General features: G+C 42.3%; 1 protein-coding gene across 11 annotated transcripts in view; it reads left to right on the forward strand.

Annotated features, from left to right (window-relative positions):
* The first annotated feature begins 2,967 nt into the window (after window positions 1-2,967).
* The window catches only part of CD1D (CD1d molecule), a 40,624-nt gene continuing 24,084 nt past the window's right edge, over window positions 2,968-19,507 (forward strand). For 2 of the 11 annotated variants that reach the window (XM_068541085.1, XM_068541082.1), the window contains exons 1-3: window positions 9,342-9,413; window positions 11,052-11,165; window positions 11,494-11,672. Coding sequence is in view for 7 of the 11 variants with exons in the window: in XM_068541074.1 (XP_068397175.1) it covers window positions 9,293-9,413 (121 nt within the window). In the remaining 4 variants the exon portion in view is untranslated. Of the gene's footprint in view, window positions 3,272-3,363; window positions 3,446-4,117; window positions 4,225-4,550; window positions 4,694-9,286; window positions 9,414-11,051; window positions 11,166-11,493; window positions 11,673-12,581; window positions 12,773-12,795; window positions 13,119-19,507 lie in introns of those variants that run through there. The other 9 variants (XM_068541078.1, XM_068541074.1, XM_068541075.1 and 6 more) reach the window with 9 other exon arrangements.

Below are 19,507 nucleotides of genomic sequence, written 5' to 3' on the forward strand. Positions count from 1 at the left end.
TCAGAGATGTTCTAACAACATAACCTGATATGTAAAGTAGGAGTAGAGCACAACAGTTCTCAGGGACGTAGAGGTAGCAGGGACAATGGCATTTCAGCAGGACCCTAGGCTCTTTCAAATCACACAGACTCTTCCCCAAAGCCTAGGAATCCTTCATTCATGTATTTAGTGCTATCTGTGTGTGAGGCATTATGAGACCAAGATGAGCAAAACTGACACTGTCCCAGCCCCTGTAGGGCTTGGTCTCATGGGGAAGATATACTATCAAGAGTCATTTAGAACATAACATGGTAAGTGTTAAGAGGGAGGCAAGGGGACCTTTGGAAGTGATAGATCAGCCTCCTGCCTAAGGCTTGGCAGTGTTGTTAGGATTTTTTCCCAGCAGTGATGATATCTACGTTGTTACATAAAACATGAGAAGGAACTAGTCACAGACAAAGGGAAGAAAAGAGAAGGTGTTGAGGTGTTTGACAAGTGTCCTCGGCAAAGGAGATGGCGTTTTTGTTGCAGGACGTTAAGTAGGACTCATTAGGTACCCTGGAATTGTCAGTTATTCTGCCAAACCGAGAGGTACCATGAAGAGGTGGCAAGTCAGTTCTGCTATCCCAAACCATAGCCCAGCACCCCATCCTCTACCTCCCCAGGAAATAAATAGAAGATGGTGTGGAGGTGGAAAGGCAAAAGGGACTGATGGAATCATGTGTCTGTCACCAGCCGAGGGATCGAGTGCTGTGCGTTTTGTCCTCACCTTCCCCGAGTGAGGGGTCTCCGAGAGAACCACTCATAGAAATTGATGGGTTGGCAAGGAGAGACTGCATCTCAGTCCGTGGTTGGACACCTGCTGATGAGCTTGCTGATCTGTTCTCTGTGATCACTGGAATAAGGAGTGAGGGCTGACAGGGAAAGGGCTGTCACTCCTACAATGTGGTTTAGCAGGGACATGTGAGTTTCCTGTAAGTCAGAGGAACAGTGTGAAAATCAACACAGCTTGAGCCATCTTGCTGGTCCTCCTGCCAAGAAAACCATTAGCCAGGCGAGCTTAGTTATACAGCCAAAGGCAGGACCTGAGGCCTTGTGGGAAGCAGTTAGGCTGGAGCAGATGTCCCATCAGGGGACTGTGCGATGGAGAGAGCTCCCAGGAAACTAATCCATGTGCCCGTAAGAGTTAGCATTTGGGCACCTTCCAAATGGAAGGTATCCACAATCAGTCAGCTTTAGCCTGAGAGGCAAACAACCAACAGATGATTGCCACGACATGCCCAGCTAGGTAAAAGGATGTTTTGCCCTTCATCCCAGACCCTCCTCCAGGCCCCAACACAACAAGTAGCTTAAATTAGCAAAAAAGAGAGTTCTATTAAAGGACAGAATGCACCAGTTCCCCAAACTGAGTCCCACGCTGAAGACTGGCTGGTGCTGAGGGGAAGGAAGGAATGTAAACTTGATATGAGACTGAAGTTTTAAAGTGGGCTAACTACACTAGGCTGGACTTCTAATAACTAAATTAACAGAAAGCTACAGAATCTTTCAGAGCCGAAAAGGGAGAACTGACAGGGTATGGTGGACGGCATTGCTTAAAAGCAAGCCAGGATTGTGTTCGGCAGAGTTCAGAATGCTTATTACATTGTTTCCACAGGCAAAAAGGCCTTGAGGTAAGAAGCAGCCTCTTGCGTTAAAGTACAACCTTGAGGATATTATGCCAACTGAAACAAGCCAGTCACAAAAGGACAACTACTGTGTGATTCCACTTACATGAGGTACCTAGAGTAGTCAAGTTAATAGAGACAGAAAGTAGAATGGTGGTTGCCAGGGGCTGGAAGCAATGGAGGGATGGGGAGTTATTGTTCAAAGAGTTCAAAGTTTCAGTTTGGAAAGATGAAAAAGTTCTGGAGACAGACCGTGGTGACGGTTGCACAACAATGTGCATGTAATTAATGCCACTGAAGTGTACACTTAAAAATGTTTAAAATCGTAAATTTTATGTTATGTATATTTCATCACAATAAAAGAAAAACATTTTAAAGATTAAAAAAAAAAAAAAAAAAGAACGTAGTATTTGAAAGTGATTGGAACACAGAGAGAAGGCTGGAGGAGTAGGAAGAGGCCAGGCAATGAAACCCTTGTTAAGGTGTTGGTACTTTATTTTAGGGGCACAGGGAAGTCATGACACATTTTAATGACCACATTTGCACTTTAGAATAAACCAACAAATGGTGGGGTGGGAACTGGAGATGGAGAAATCATTTAAGCAAGAGATGATCTTGATCTGTGAATGACAGTAGGGATGGAGAAAAGGGGTCAGATGGGAGGATATTCAGGTAGAGAATTATCAGGAATTGCTGGTAGAGGGGAAAACCCAACAAAACTTCTCTTTCCCCACTTCTCCTTCCAGCTGACCCCCAAAATGCTGTCCCATTTCCACTTCCTTTCTTTCACTTCATTCGACGATGCTGGACCAATGCTCAGCTCGATCATTTGGTTCTCTGGGGCACTGCGCTTAAGAGGCAGCTTGGCTGTCCTACGGGGACCTGGAGGGCTGTGGGCACCAACAGTTTGTAAACAGCCCTCCCAGCAGCGCGAAGAGGCAGGCTGAGCCTCAAGTGTCATCCAGGTTTCACAGACCAGTAGTTCCTAACGGAAGATTAAATGACTTGCCCAATACCCCACATTTGATTTGTTACAAAGTGCAAATTTCAACTCCAGCTTTAGGGATCTTTTTTTTTTTTTTTAGGGATCTTTTAATAACACTTCATTGCTGCTTCCCGATGTTAAACAGGAGAAAGAAAATGAAAAAAAGGACAGCATTACCCAAACTACAATGCCCTGAGCACAGCAACGGAAACAACCAGATTGAGTGTCAGGTCTTCCTCTAGGTGTGCACGTGGTGCAAGTCCGAGGCTCGCCGCGGCGAAGGTAAAGAAGTGAGTACGTGCTTCCGGAACAAGGCCAGCCCCGGAACCGGTGGGACAGTGCGCATGTGCCGCAGGTCCTAGGCCAACCCCGGAAGAGGTGAGGAAGGAAACTGAAAGGAGAGGGTTGGCGCTATCCGTCAGCCTAAGCAGCCCACGTTCGGTTAGCAGAACCCATGCTATGGACGACCCCTTCCTTACACCTAGGACCGCTGCCTTACGGTCGGTCTGGCCGTAAGCACTGCGCCTTTGGATTCCCCGAGGGCCAAAGACAACACGGGGTCGGAAGCGCCCTCTTCTCTCGCGGCTTTTCCGGGGGCAGAAGAAATTGGCGAAGCCCATTGGCTAGTGGGGATCAGAAGAGGGTGAGTCACTCGGCCTGCGCGTGGGGCACTATGGGTGTTGTAGTTCCGGGCACCAGAGTCCAGTCTTCTAGAGAGAAATCTTGGAGTCCAGTGGGTGCAGGGAAGCTGCTTGCACAGGGGAATCGGGTGTGGAGTAGCTGCGTGGGTGTGGCTTTGTTCTGCTATTTCTTTTGGGTGAGACCTCGCTCTGTCTGCCTTCAGGGGCCTTCAGTTTGTCCCATACTTGAGGCTTCCCCCTTTATAAGCTCCCATCACATGCAGATCCCTTTTACAATTCCAAGCTGGCTCCGACTGGTCTTAAGTTCCTTGTCTCGGCTATCTTCCTCACACCCAGGCCCTGGAATCCTCCTGCATCCTTCTTTCTCCTGTGAGTACCTTTTCTTGTCTCTGTCCTAGACAGAGTCCATCTTAACACTGCTCTTAGCCCATGAGGCATGCCAATGGCCTCAAGAAAAGGCTGTCACAGCAAATGTTTGTAGGCACAGGAAGATCTGAGCTTTCCACTTCAGCAGCCTTGCAGCTCACTTCTTTTTTGTTTCTCTTCTGATATTGCAATTGCCTCTTTTCTGATTCCACCTCTGTGTAGTCTCTCTTCTTAAGTCTGTTGGGCAACCTTTGTCGTAGGTGGTCCCTCTTTGGTCCTGTCAGTTTGTCTCTGGCCTCACATTTTGGTTATAGAACAGAGGGTGCACACTTGAGCTGACTTATAGGACAGAGAGGGGGAAATGAAAGAAACTGGGTAGAAAAAAAAGAATTCGCAGAACTAGGTTTTATAGAAGTCAGAAAAATATATGGTGAAAGTGGGGGAAGAGAGCAATCCTTTTCTTCTTGTATCTCCACAAACAGTTTAGTGCTGGCTGTGAGCAGGGCTCTGGGGGCTCCGTGCTGGGGACGCACTAGCCGGAAACCACCTAGATACTGGGGGTCCAGTCCAGGAGGACACAGACATGCAGGTAAGCAACAGTGCAGGATGGCATCAATCTCTGTCCTACCTTCCTGTGTGTTCCTCTGCTCATTCTCATCCTTCCCTCAGCTCATTCCAAAGTACTTTGCCTCTTCATATCTCCCTCTGTTCCATGTTCTTCTTTCCACTCCCAAGCTCCCTCTCCCCTTGTTCTGACCCAAGCCATTTCTTTTGTATCTTGCTGTTTTGTCACTTTGACACCAGAAGGTGTTGCAGGGAAAGCCATGCTCATAGGGGATTTAGTAACACGGACTGCTCCATGCTTGGCCGTCATCCTTGTGTGAGAAATGTCTATTAATCGTCATCTCATTCCAGGGCAATCTCTCAGCATTTATACACACTGCTTGGACTAGAATCACTTGCAGATCTTTTATGCCGAATGCTCCAGAATCATGGAATGTCATGCAGCCCAAATTGACTTAATTCTGCTGCCTATTGAGCGATGGGAGGAATCTGAGGTTTGAAAAGTTAATCTCATGGAGACAGTGGTCAGGAGGGACCCATTGACGTGTGATAAGAAGTAGAACCCTGCATGACTGGGGAAGAAAAGCCTTAGAATTTTTTTTTTTTTTTTTTAAGCATGCCTTAATGGATTGACTCGGCTAGAACAGAAATATTACCTTTCAAAAGGTATTTTTGAACCGTAAATTCAGAAATCTTTTTTTATTCCCCTAGTCTATTCTAAATTGTCTTATTGGAGGCAATGCAATAGGGGGTGGTGGTGGATAGATTTCCAAATAATAGATAATCTAATAACCAGCTTATTTAAAGAATGCTCGCCACAACTACTGAAGCCTGTGCACCCTAGAGCCCGTGTGCCACAACTACTGAGCCCATGCACTGCAACTACTGAAGCCCGTGTGCTCTAGGGCCTGTGTGCCGCAACTACAGGGCTCTCATGCCACAACTACTGAGCTCGCGTGCAGCAACTATGAGCCTGCACGCCTAGAGCCCATGCTCTGCAACAGGAGAAGCCACAGCAATGAGAAGCCTGTGCACGGCAAAGAAGTGTAGCCCCTGCTCGTTGCAACTAAAGAAAGCCCGCGCACAGCAACGAAGACCCAATGCAGCCACAAAAAGAAAAAAAAAAAGAAGAGTGCTTTGCAATGCCTTTGGACAGTAGATTTACCTCTAGGTTTGTTTATGACTAATACTACTTCATTTGCATTCCTTGAGAATGGGACGCACCATAAAGAAGTGAAATTTCATCTTCTATTATGCTTAAAATAATTCCCCTCCAAGTCCCTGCATGATCTGATCCCCAGTTACCTCTCTAATCTCACCTCCTACCCTCTTCCTTATGGTCACTCTACTCTAGCTACCCTGGCTTTATTGCTGTTTCATAAACATGCCATGCACACTCCCTCTGCCTGGAATACTCTTTTTCAGGTAACTTGTTCAGGGCTTTACTCAGATATTCATTTCATCAGAGAGGCCTTCTCTGATTACCTTATCTATAATAAAATAGAGCCTTTATTACTCTATCCCTGTGTTAAGTAGTATCACTTCTTGAAAATATTATATATTTGTTTACTTGCTTATTGTCTATTTCCCAAACTAGAAAATAAGCTCCATGAGAGTATGGTCCTAATCTGTTTCCTTAGTCCCTAGAACATGGTGTATAGAAAGCACTCAATTGTAGGATGAAAGGATTTTTAAAAAAACATTTACAGAGCACTTATTATGTGTAAGCCACTGTGTGTATAGTGAATAGTGTGGGATCTACAGAGACGAATAAGATAATAGTCCTTAACTTTGAACAATCTGCAGTCTAGAAAAACTAGAGAATAATCTTAGGATCTTTCCTTAAATTGTAGCTAAGCCAAAGGTCATAAGTCTGAAGAGCCAAGGTCAACTGTGGTGTATTTGGGATGTAGTATCATTTGTCCCATTTGGCATACTTCTGAACTGGCCTCTGTGCTGCTCTGTTATTTCTGGGACCACTTCCCACCATGTCCTTGTGTAGAAGGATGAGCCCGCCTAGTCAAAGAGCACACAAAAGTTGTTATTGCTTTACTTCTGTCTGGCCTCCTGGCTGCCAGTCTCACTCCCCTTCTAGGGCATCCAGTTCACCACCACCAGAGTGGCTGTCACCAACCACAGATCTTACCACGTCTCCCATTTTAAGCCCTTCAATTGGCAACTCCTTACTTGGCATTCCAGGCACCCCCTTCTCCCCTCCCCTAATCTGACTCCTGTTTACCTCAACAGCTTTATCTTCCTTTGTGGTCTTCCTGACTTGATGATTCAGAAATACAAAATTTGCAGTTCCCTGACTATATTACTATTTTGTTTTTCTCTGTGTTGTTCTCTTTGCATCGAATGCCCTTTCCCTTAATCCTTGCCTTACTACAGTGGTCTTTCACAACTCAGCTAGAGGAACACATCTTCCAAGAAGCTTTAACAGTTCTCCTCTCCTGCCCAGGATGGATGAGTTTCCTTTCCTATGTCCCACTCCTTTTCTCAAAACAAAACACATGGCAGTACTCATTAATCTCTTTCTACCTACTAGATTGTAGGTCCTTTGAAGGTGGTCATGTGAAGGGCTGTCTGCATGGTGTTTAAGAGTACGGGCCTTGGAGTCAGTCAGACCCAGGTTTGAATTCCAGCTCTGCTCCTTGTTGGCCGTATGTCTTTGGGCCAGTCACATGACTCTTTGAGCCTGTTTCCTCTTCAGTACAATGATCTAATGGTACTCACCTTTGTATCCCCAGCTTCTGGTACCATGCTCAATGAATTCAACTTGGTTGTCTCTTTGTAGATTTCTTTTTTTCAATTTATCTTTTATCCAATAGCTATTTATTTATTTATTTATTTATTTAAATTATTTATTTATTTATTTAATTTATTTTTGGCTGTGTTGGGTCTTAGTTGCAGCACGCAGGATCTTTTGTTGTGGCATGCAAGCTTCTTGCTACTTGTGGTGGTCAGTTTTCTTTCTCTAGTTGTGGCGTGCAGGCTCCAGAGCACCGGGCTCTGTAGTTGTGGCGTGCAGGTTCCAGAGCACATGGGCTCTGTAGTTTGCAGCATGCAGGCTCTCTGGTTGAGGTGCGCGAGTTCAGTAGTTGTGGCACGTGGAGTCTTAGTTCCCTGACCAGGGATCGAACCCGTGTCCCCTGCATTGTAAGGCGGATTCTTTACCACTGGACCACCAGGGAAATCCCTGTAGATTTCTTTCTTTCTTTTCTTTTTTATAAATTATTTTATTTATTTTTATTTTTGGCTGTGTTGGGTCTTCATTGCTGTGTGTGGGCTTTCTCTAGTTGTGGTGAGCGGGGGCTACTCTTTGTTGCAGTGCGCGGGCTTCTCATTGTGGTGGCTTCTCTTGTTGTGGAGCATGGGCTCTAGGTACACGGGCTTCAGTAGTTGTAGCACGCAGGCTCAGTAATTGTGGCTCGCGGGCTCTAGAGCGCAGGCTTAGTCGTTGTGACGCACGGGCTTAGTTGCTCTGCGGCATGTGGAATCTTCCCAGACCAGGGCTCAAACCCGTGTCCCCTGCATTGTCAGGCGTATTCTTAACCACTGTGCCACCAGGGAAGCCCCCCTGTAGATTTCTTTATGTTCTCTCTCCCTCTCTTGTTCATACAGGTTCAAGATGCTGACTCTTGGTTATAAGAGCAGTAGGCCTGACCTGAGTGAGTGATGGGTGATTGTGTGTATCTGAGAGAGAGAGAGAGAGAGAGAGAGGGAGGGAGGGAGGGAGGGTGAGAGGGAGGGAGGGAGAGGGAGAGAGAGAGAATATTAATGTGTCAGTAGGTTATATTGCACTCAATCTTGCTCCATTTGAGAGTTAAAAGTGGATAGTATGTGTCTAATTAGGGTCAGGTGGTGGCAGTAGGAATGATGTGTAGGTTTTGTCAAGCAAAATAAGACTGGGAAAGAGTAAACTTTCAAACCATTTACTTGCTTTTATACACTTCCAGTTTAAAACCCACAAAAACAACCAAATTTGAATATGGTTAATTAAATTGACATCTTAAACTTTAAGGTAGTTTTTATTTTGATTCATGGTAGGGAAACTTTAACTTAGTCATTACTTTTATTTCAAAAAACCATGAGAGAAAGAGATTTCAGGTCTAAAAGTTGTCATTTGGTTGATGCTCTGGTAGATCCACTTTAGAGAATGGGTTAATATCTCATATTAAAGTCTCACTTCAGCCTAGCTTTTAAAAAACTTTTGGTTGTAGAACTTCCAGAATCTTCTTATAATGTCCTTCAAAGCATGACATATGCAATAAAGCAAGTAAAAGAATGTGGTTAATAAGGGTTGACAATGAAGGGAGTTGGGTCTCACGGCCCCAACTATTCCTCCAAGATAATGCAAACACATTACATCACTGTTCTACTCCCTTATGATGCTGGAAAACTTACTGTACATATTCTTCTTCTTTTTTTTTTAAATAAATTTTATTTATTTATTTATTTATTTATTTTTGGCTGAGTTGGATCTTCGTTGCTGCATGTGGGCTTTCTCTAGTTGCGGTGAGCGGAGTCTACTCTCTGTTGCGGTGCACGGGCTTCTCACTGCAGTGGCTTCTCTTGTTGTGGAACACGGGCTCTAGGCATGCGGGCTTCAGTAGTTGTGGCGCTTGGGCTCAGTAGTTATGGCTCATGGGCTCCAGAGCATAGGCTCATTAGTTGTGTTGCACGGGCTTAGTTGCTCTGCAGCATGCGGGATCTTCCCGAACCAGGGATCAAACCTGTGTCCCCTGCATTGGCAGGCGGATTCTTAACCACGGGGCCACCAGGGAAGCCCCATATTCTTCTTAAAGATAAATCAGTGCAGTTTAAAATGGTGCCTAATTTCCTCAGAAGAAAACTGCTCACTTAAAACAATTAACCACTCTAAAAGGCCCACCTCAGTTGATCTTTCTTCCTACCTGAATAAATTCTTTTTAAAAAACAAAGAAAAAAAGAGTTGGAACTTAACAGTTGAAAGTGGACCAAACATCATTTTGGTTTTCTTCCTTTGTTTTGAATTCTTCAGAAGAAAAATGTTGGAGTCTCCTAATAACTAATATAAGGCATGTTATTCTTTATTTTTTTCTCAGGTCTAGATGCAGAATATTTCCAGGGTATCCGAGCATACTGAAACATTACAAGAAAGGTCAATAAGTGCTGCACAGCATCCAAACTGGAAAAAGTTCAGCAACAGGAAGGCAGTGAAAGATAAAGAAGGTACCACCAAGAAAAATGTGTCAGTGATTTCCCCTAAGATGTTCTTGTCCCAAAGAAGCAGTCCCAGGGGAATGGATTTGTATACAAGCGAGTTTGGGAAAAGCTTCAGTTGGCATGCCATCCTTACAGAATATACTTGAGGAGAAATCCTGTGTGTATATATATATATATATATATATATATATATATGTGTGTGTGTGTCCAGTGTGGCAAAGCTTCCTTTAGAGCTTTCATTTCATACAGCACTAGAGTTCTCTTTAGTGAAAAAGCCTATAAATATACTGAGTTTGAGAAAAAGTTTGGCTACATTCCACCCTCATTGAGCACTGGAGAAACCTCTACGTGTAATAACAGGGACTGTTTTCATTTGAGTCTCAGATCTCATTGTGTGTCAGAGAACACCTATTTTTTTTTTTTTAACATCTTTATTGGAGTATAGTTGCTTTACATTGTTGTGTTAGCTGCTATTGTATAACAAAGTGAATCAGCTATATGTATACATATATCCCCATATCCCCGTCCTCTTGCATCTCCCTCCCACCCTCCCTATCCCACCCCTCTAGGTGGTCACAAAGCACTGAGCTGACCTCCCTGTGCTATGCGGCTGCTTCCCACTAGCCATCCATTTTACATTTGGTAGTGTATATATGTCCATGCCACTCTCTCACTTCGTCCCAGCTTACCCTTCCCCCTCCCCGTGTCCTCAAGTCCATTCTCTACGTCTGTGTCTTTATTCCTGTCCTGCCCCTAGGTTCTTCAGAACCACTTTTCTTTTTTTTAGATTCCATATATATGTGTATTTATTTTTCTCTTTCTGACTTACTTCACTCTGTATGACAGACTCTAGGTCCATCCACCTCACTACAAATAACTCCATTTCGTTTCTTTTTATGGCTGAGTAATATTCCATTGTATATATGTGCCACAACTTCTTTATCCATTCATCTGTCAGTGGACACTTAGGTTGCTTCCATGTCCTGGCTATTGTAAATAGTGCTGCAATGAACATTGTGATACATGACTCTTTTTTTTTTAAATCAATTAATTTATTTTTATTTTTGGCTGCGTTGGGTCTTTGTTGCTGTGCGCGGGCTTTCTCTGGTTGTGGTGAACGGGGGTAACTCTTCATTCCGGGGCGCAGACTTCTCATTGCAGTGGCTTCTTTTGTTGCGGAGCACAGGCTCTAGGCGTGCGGGCTTTAGTAGTTGTGGCATGTGGGCTCAGTAGTTGTGGCTCACGGGCTCTAGAGCACAGGCTCAGTAGTTGTGGCATGCCGGCTTAGTTGCTCCGCAGCATGTGGGATCTTTCTGGGCCAGGGCTCGAACCCATGTCCCCTGCATTGGCAGGTGGATTCTTAACCACTGTGCCACTAGGGAAGCCCCATGATTCTTTTTTTTTTTTTTTTTTTAAACATCTTTATTGAAGTATAATTGCTTTACAATGGTGTGTTAGTTTCTGCTTTATAACAAAGTGAATCAGTTATACATATACATATGTTCCCACCCATGATTCTTTTTGAATTATGGTTTTCTCAGGGTATATGCCCAGTAGTGGGATTGCTGGGTCATATGGTAGTTCTATTTTTAGTTTTTTAAGGAACCTCCATACTGAGAACACCTATTTTCTACCATCTTTCAGGGAGAAGGAAACCTGACAGAAACATCAAAGAAAGTTCTGAAGAGAGAAAATACTTTCTTAGGCCATTGAGAAGGATAATTGCAAATGCTTTGCAGATGTTGGATAGTTTACCAGGTGAAAAAAAGTGGGGGTCCCATTTGAACCACAGATTCTAGGTGTCAGTTTGTTTGAGCTAAGAAATTGGTCAGCCATGGATCTCCCTCTGTCAATATCTCCTCCCCACATCCCCTTACCACTGTTATTCACTCAGCTTCCACTACTTGGCCCAAACATCACCCCTGTCACTTCCTCAGAGTTAAGCTCTCCCTTCTGTGTTCTCATATCTGCATGGACTTATATATAGATATTTGTGATTATAGTATCATGATCTCTGCTTGCTTTGACCTCTGGTTCTTTTACCTGTCTCTTGATCAGCTCCTTTGTTCTCTTGTCTTGGATTCAGGAGCTGGAATTTAGATTCTTTATCATGAAATTGTTCCCCTCTATGTATTTCATCTTCTCTTGAAAAATGAAAGAATTGGATTAAAGCTGAAGTCACCCCTAGCTATTTTTTAACTGGGGTTAAGCCTTGCTGCCTGCCTCTTACTGGGAATTCCCTGGAGTTACACACTATCTTCCCAGGTGAGTCATAAACCTATTTGGGGAAAAATTTGTTGGGAAAGGACACTATATAGTAGAATGGAAAGCAAGAAAGGAAGAACAATTTTACTTAAAAAGGGAGATAGTACTTCTTGAATTAGTTTTATTTTAAATAGGTCTTACAAAGTCTAACCTAACTTTTCCTTCTGCAAATGGATTTATTTTATCCGCTCTTCTTTTAGACCCCAGGATTCTTTCTAGGTCCCCTGAAAATTTTCCTTGGGTGACCTGTGTTTTTCAAACATAAGAGAACCCTGCTAAGATGCAAGGATATGATAAGGATTTTCATGAGCAAGGCTTGGCAGAGGGAGGGGTGTGTGTGTGTGTGTGTGTGTGTGTGTGTGTGTGTGTGTGTGTGTGTGTGTGTGTGTGTGTGTGTGTGTGTATGTATGCGTGTTTTGGAGAGAGATGCAGAAGATCAGGAGAGTGACTACCGTAAATTGAGGCCCCCTTCTTTTTCCTGATGAAATGGAATATTAGGGGGAATTTTAATCCATTACTGGATTCCATAGAGAACCCCCCTGAGGGAAAGTGAGGGAGAGGTCAAAGGGACCCTGAGGAGGTCCCCCTCACCTAGTAGATGTACTTCCTATAACTAGGAAGCATTCTGGAATGTGCAAAGCTACCTCTTAGGAGAGTGGTCCTGTCTGGTCTCCTTCCCACTTTAGGTACTTTGACCACAACTTTACAGATTCTGAAACAAATAACATGCCCAAAGTCTCACTTCTGTAAGAGATAGAGCAGATTGAAGAACCAAGGTCTGTGTGACTAAAAAACTGTTACTGTTTCCCTTACCCTCTGTTGGCTAATGCAGTTTGAGGGTGGCTGGTGATGGGGCTGGCGTAGAGTCATTGGCATTTCTGATACCTTCCCTGATTTTCTCATTAATAGGGAAGGGCTTTTGGGATGCAGCTGTGAACATGGACATGGGGGAGGCACCTACTCAGTGAGGACACCATATGCTGCTGTCTCCTGTCTTCCACTTAACGCTTTGATCGCTCAGACACACCCAGTGGTGATAGACTCACTGCAGCACCTTGCCAGAATGGAGAGACACCAAAACAAGGGAGGTTTGGGACAGAGTAAGAAACCATCTTGGTCCTTAGGTGTCTTTGGGGACTCTGCTATTTTTTCTCAAATACCCCATTTTTCGGGGGTCTTGTCATGTGTGTCAGGGGTGGGTTGACTGGTGCTTAAAGGGGAAGGCACATGGTGTTCTGAGGTCTGTGACTTCATCTGCTTCTTGATGCAGCCAGACTTACTCAGGAAATTCTCTCTCACCTTCTCTGTTTATTGAATCTGTATTTCCATCATCAGAAATCCTGGGCTGTCTCCTTCTCGTCCCACTAGGAGTCTTTGCAGATGGATCTCCTAAAGATGCTTAAAGAGAATCAGACAACAGCTTGGCTTGTTTCATTTGGTTCTTGGGTGAGCAAAACTCAGGAAGTCCACTCTTTCTCTCTGTTCATTAATACAGGAAACAGACTCTGCTTCATGTGTCTTATCAGTCTTGGCTGTTTGATTATAAATTGAAGTATTTTTCCCCCCTCCCTTTGAATATAAAAGCAATATATGTATATTGTATACATTTCAGAAAAATCATAAAACTGTTAAAAAAAAAAAAGAAAATCACTTGTTTATGTGTTTACTCAGGGAAAACACTGTTAACGTTTTAGAGATTTCGCTTCCAATAGTTTTATCTGCTCGTGCATAAAAACTTTAAAAGAATATGCACACCTATTTTTAATAATATTTTTTGATTGTAAACTAAAAAGTTTAAACAAAGCTCTGGAAGAGGAACCGAAGTGTAATAATTTAACTAGCAAATGAGCATATCTTTTTTTAGTGCTTTTTTTTTTTTCTTTTATGGATTCTTAGAGAATAATACCAAGTGAAACTGATAAAACAGAGTTGCCAGAATTGTGAGACGGCACTATAGGTAGAGTAAGAGAATCTGAGTAAGCTGGGCACAATTGCCTTGAAGCGGTATTATTGCCCATGTTTAGGCTTTCTGGGCCTGTCATTGCATGGTTTATGGGAGGGCCAACCTAGCCTAAAAATCAGGCACAGGATAGACAACAGCAGTCAAGGAAGGAAGAAATGCATTATCGCATCAGGCCTGAGGATGAGTGAGGCTGTACAAAGTATGATTAATTCCAGATTTACAAATTAGAATGGGTCCAGAACAGCACTGTCTAGTAAAAATGTAATGGAAGCCACACACATAATTGAACATTTTCTAATAGTCATGTTAAAAATGTGAAAAGAACCAGACTCTAGGGGAGAATTGCCTTTTCAGCGTCTAGAGGCTGTCTGCATGCCTTGGCTCATGACTACTCTCCCTCCAGCTCCAAAGGCAGCAATGACGGGCTGAATCCTTCTTGTGCTGCCATCTGTCTGACTTTTTCCTGCCTTCCTCTTACTTTTTTAAATTTTAAAATTTTTTTTTTATTTTTAGCTGTGTTGGGTCTTCGTTTCGTGCGAGGGCTTTCTCTAGTTGCGGCAAGCGGGGGCCACTCTTCATCGCGGTGCGCGGGCCTCTCACTGTCGCGGCCCCTCCCGTTGCGGGGCACAGGCTCCAGATGCGCAGGCTCAGCAGTTGTGGCTCACGGGCCCAGTGTTCCACGGCATGTGGGATCTTCCCAGACCAGGGCTCGAACCCGTGTCCCCTGCATTAGCAGGCAGATTCTCAACCACTGCGCCACCAGGGAAGCCCCTTCCTCTTACTTTTAAGCGTCCTTGTGATTACATTGGGCCCATCTGGATAATCCAGGATAATCTCCTTATTTTAAGGTCAGGTGATTAGCAACCTTAATTTTATCTGCAACCTTAATTCCTCTTTGCCATGTAACCTAACATAATCACAAATTCTTGGGATTTAGGGCAAGAAGCCTTCTTAGATAGTTAGATGTATACCCCAGGAAGAATTTTAATGAACCCAGATTCTTGCATCTTCCCATATGATAAAATTTATATTTTAAGGCAGGACAAGAAAATTTAAACATAAAATTCTCTCTCTGTATCTGTTTGGGGCTCCTCCCTTCCTCTCTAATGTGTAGTGTGCATCTGCATTACACATTAACCAGACCTCTTCCAAGATGGGAATGCCTGCTCAACTGTAACGATCATTTTTTTCACTTTCTTCTGATGCTAGCAATGTAAGTTCTTTTTTATTTTTATTCATCGTTATTGGAGTATAACTGCTTTACAATGGTGTGTTAGTTTCTGCTTCATAACAAAGTGAATCAGCTATATATACACATATATCCCCATATCTCCTTCCTCTTGTGTCTCCCTCCCACCCTCCTTATCCCACCCCTCTAGGTGGTCACAGAGCACCGAGCTGATCTCCCTGGGCCATGTGGCTGCTTCACACTAGCTATCTATTTTAAATTTGATAGTGTATATATGTCCATGCCACTCTCTCACTTTGTCCCAGCTTACCCTTCCCCTTCCCCGTGTCCTCAAGTCCATTCTCTACGTCTGCGTCTTTATTCCTGTCCTGCCCCTACGTTCTTCAGAACCATTTTTTTTTTTTAAGATTCCACATATATATGTTAGCATACGGTATTTAATTTTCTCTTTTCTGACTTAGTTCACTCTGTATGACGGGCTCTAGGTCCATCCACCTCACTACAAATAACTCAATTTCGTTTCTTTTTATGGCTGAGTAATATTCCATTGTATATATGTGCCACAACTTCTTTATCCATTCATCTGTTGATGGACACTCAGGTTGCTTCCATGTCCTGGCTATTGTAAATAGAACTGCAATGAACATTGTGGTACATGACTCTTTTTGGATTATGGTTTTCTCAGGGTATATGCCCAGTAGTGGGATTGCTGGATCGTATGGTAGTTCTATTTTTACTTTTGGAAGAACTTCGATACTGTTCTCCATAGTGGCTGTATCAATTTACATTCCCACCAACAGTGCAAGAGGGTTGCCTTTTCTCCACACCCTCTCCAGTATTTGTTGTTTGTAGAATTTCTTATGAAGCCCATTCTAACTGGTGTGAGGTGATACCTCATTGTAGTTTCGATTTGCAGTTCTCTAATAATTAGTGATGTTGAGCAGCTTTTCATGTGCTTCTTTTTTAATTATTAATTTTCTGGTGGCATCTTTAGGAGTCTCTGTTTATAGTATCATGTCAGCTGCAAACAGTGACTGTTTTACTTCTTCTTTTCCAATTTGTATTCTTTTCATTTCTTTTTCTTCTCTGATTGCCGAGGCTAGGACTTCCAAAACTATGTTGAATAAAGCGGTGAGAGTGAACATCCTTGTCTTGTTTCTGATCTTAGAGGAAATGCTTTCAGTTTTTCACCTTTGAGAATGATGTTTGCTGTTGGTTTGTCATATATGGCCTTTATTATGTTGAGGTAGGTTCCCTCTATGCCCACTTTCTGGAGAGTTTTTATCATAAATGGGTGTTGAATTTTGTCAAAAACTTGTTTTTTAATAGATTTTATTTATTTATTTATTTATTTATTGGCTGCGTTGAGTCTTCCGTTGCTGTGTGCAGGCTTTCTCTAGTTGTGGCAAGCGGGGGCTACTCTTTGTTGCGGTGTGAGGGCTTTCCATTGTGGTGGCTTCTCTTGTTGCGGAGCACAGGCTCTAGGTGCGCAGGCTTCAGTAGTTGTGACACACAGGCTTAGTTGCTCCACGGCATGTGGGATCTTCCCAGACCAGGGCTTGAACCCGTGGTCCCCTGCATTGGTAGGTGGATTCTTAACCACCTCGCCACCAGGGAAGCCCCCAAAAGCTTTTTTCTGCATCTATTGAGATGATCATATGGTTTTTATTCTTCAATTTGTTAATATGGTGTATCACATTGATTGATTTGCGAATATTGAAGAATCCTTGCATCCCTGGGAGAAATTGCGCTTGATCATGGTGTATGATCCTTTTAATGTGTTGTTGGATTCTGTTTGCTAGTATTTTGTTGAGGATTTTTGCATCTATATTCATCAGTGATATTGGTCTGTAATTTTCTTTTTTTGTAGTATCCTTGTCTGGTTTTGGTAACAGGGTGACGGTTGTGTCATAGAATGAGCTTGAGAGTGTTCCTTCCTCTGCAACATTTTGGAAGAGTTTGAGAAGGATGGGTGTTAGCTTTTCTCTAAATGTTTGATAGAATTCACCTGTGAAGCCATCTGGTCCTGGACTTTTGTTTGTTGGAAGATTTTTAATCACAGTTTCAATTTCATTAATTGTGATTGGTCTGTTCATATTTTCTATTTCTTCCTGGTTCGGTCTTGGAAGGTTAAACCTTTCTAAGAATTTGTCCATTTCTTCCAAGTTGTCCATTTTATTGATATAGAGTTGCTTGTAGTAGTCTCTTAGGATGCTTTGTATTTCTGCGGTGTCTGTTGTAACTTCTTTTTCGCTTCTAATTTTATTGATTTGAGTCCTCTCCCTCTTTTTCTTGATGAGTCTGGCTAATGGTTTATCAATTTTTTTTATCTTCTCAACGAACCAGATTTTAGTTTTATTGATCTTTGCTATTGTTTTCTTTGTTTCTATTTCATTTATTTCTGCTCTGATCTTTATGATTTCTTTCCTTCTGCTAACTTTGGGTTTTGTTTGTTCTTCTTTCTCTAGTTCCTTTCCATGTAAGGTTAGATTATTTATTTGAGATTTTTCTTGTTTCTTGAGGTAAGCTTGTATAGCTATAAACTTCCCTCTTAGAACAGCTTTTGCTGACTCCCATAGGTTTTGGTTTGTCGTGTTTTCATTGTCATTTGTCTCTAGGTATTTTTTGATTTCCTCTTTGATTTCTTCAGTGACCTCTTGGTTATTTAGTCACGCAGTGTTTAGCCTCCATGTGTTTGTGTTTTTTATGTTTTTTCCCCTGTAATTCATTTCTAATCTCATAGCGTTGTGTTCAGAAAAGATGCTAGATATGATTTCAATTTTCTTAAATTTACTGAGTCTTGATTTGTGACCCAAGATGTGATCTATCCTGGAGAATGTTCCGTGCACACTTGAGAAGAAAGTGTAATCTGCTGTTTTTGGATGGAATGTCCTATAAATATCAATTAAATCTATTCCGTCTATTGTGTCATTTAAAACTTCTGTTTCCTTATTTATTTTCATTTTGGATGATCTGTCCATTGGTGTAAGTGAGGTGTTAAAGTGCCCCACTATTATTGTGTTACAGTCGATTTCCTCTTTTATAGCTGTTAGCAGTTGCCTTATATATTGAGGTGCTCCCATGTTGGGTGCATATATATTTATAATTGTTATATCTTCTTCTTGGATTGATCCCTTGATCATTATGTAGTGTTCTTCCTTGTCTCCTGTAACATTCTTTATTTTAAAGTCTATTTTATCTGATATGTGTATTGCTACTCCAACTTTCTTTTGATTTCCATTTGCATGGAGTATCTTTTCCCATCCCCTCACTTTCAGTCTGTATGTGTCCCGAGGTCTGAAGTGGGTCTCTTGTAGACAGCATATATATGGGTCTTGTTTTTGTATCCACTCAGCAAGCCTGTGTCTTTTGGTTGGAGCATTTAATCCATTCATGTTTAAGGTAATTATCCATATATATGTTCCTATGACCATTTTCTTAATTGTTTTGGGTGTGTTTTTGTAGGTCCTTTTCTTTTCTTGTGTTTCGCACTTAGAGAAGTTCCTTTAGCATTTGTTGTAGAGCTGGTTTGGTGGTGCTGAATTCTCTTAGCTTTTGCTTGTCTGTAAAGATTTTGATTTCTCTGTCGAATCTGAATGAGATCCTTGCTGGGTTGAGTAATCTTGGTTGTAAGTTCTTCCCTTTCATCACTTTAAGTATATCATGGCACTCCCTTCTGACCTGTAGAGTTTCTGCTGAGAAATCAGCTGTTAACCTTATGGGAGTTCCCTTGTATGTTATTTGTCATTTTTCCCTTGCTGCTTTCAATAATTTTTCTTTGTCTTTAATTTTTGTCAATTTGATTACTATGTGTCTCAGCATGTTTCTCCTTGGGTTTATCCTATATGGGACTCGCTGCACTTCCTGGACTTGGGTGGCTATCCTTTCCCATGTTAGGGAAGTTTTTGACTATAATCTCTTCAAATAGTTTCTCGGGTTCTTTCTCTCTCTCTTCTCCTTCTGGGACCCCTATAATGTGAATGTTGTTGCGTTTAATATTGTCCCGGAGGTATCTTAGGCTGTCTTCATTTATTTTCATTCTTTTTTCTTTATTCTGTTCTGCAGCAGTGAATTCCACCATTCCGTCTTCCAGGTCACTTATCCATTCTTCTGCCTCGGTTATTGTGCTATTGATTCCTTCTAGTGTAGTTTTCATTTCAATTATTGTATTGTTCATCTCTGTTTGTTTGTTCTTTAGTTCTTCCAGGTCTTTGTTAAACATTTCTTGCATCTTCTTGATCTTTGCCTCCATTGTTTTTCCGAAGTCCTGCATCATCTTCACTATCATTATTCTGAATTCTTTTTCTGGAAGGTTGCCTATCTCCACTTCATTTAGTTGTTTTTCTGGGGTTTTATCTTGTTCCTTCATCTGGTACATAGCCCTCTGCCTTTTCATCTTGTCTATCTTTCTATGAATGTGGTTTTTGTTCCACAGGCTGCATGATTGTAGTTCTTTTTGCTTCTGCTCTCTCCCTGGACTTTATTGACTATTTCTTTTCCCATATTAGGGACGTTTTCAACTATAATCTCTTCACATATTTTCTCGGACCCCTTTTGTTTTCTCTTCTTCTTCTGGGACCCGTATAATTCGACTGTTGGTGTGTTTAATGTTGTCCCAGAGGTCTCTGAGACTGTCCTCAATTCTTTTCATTGTTTTTTTTTTTCTTTCTGCTCTGTGGTAGT

The sequence above is a fragment of the Eschrichtius robustus genome, chromosome 3 (assembly GCF_028021215.1).
Source record: "Eschrichtius robustus isolate mEscRob2 chromosome 3, mEscRob2.pri, whole genome shotgun sequence".
NCBI lineage: Eukaryota > Metazoa > Chordata > Mammalia > Artiodactyla > Eschrichtiidae > Eschrichtius > Eschrichtius robustus.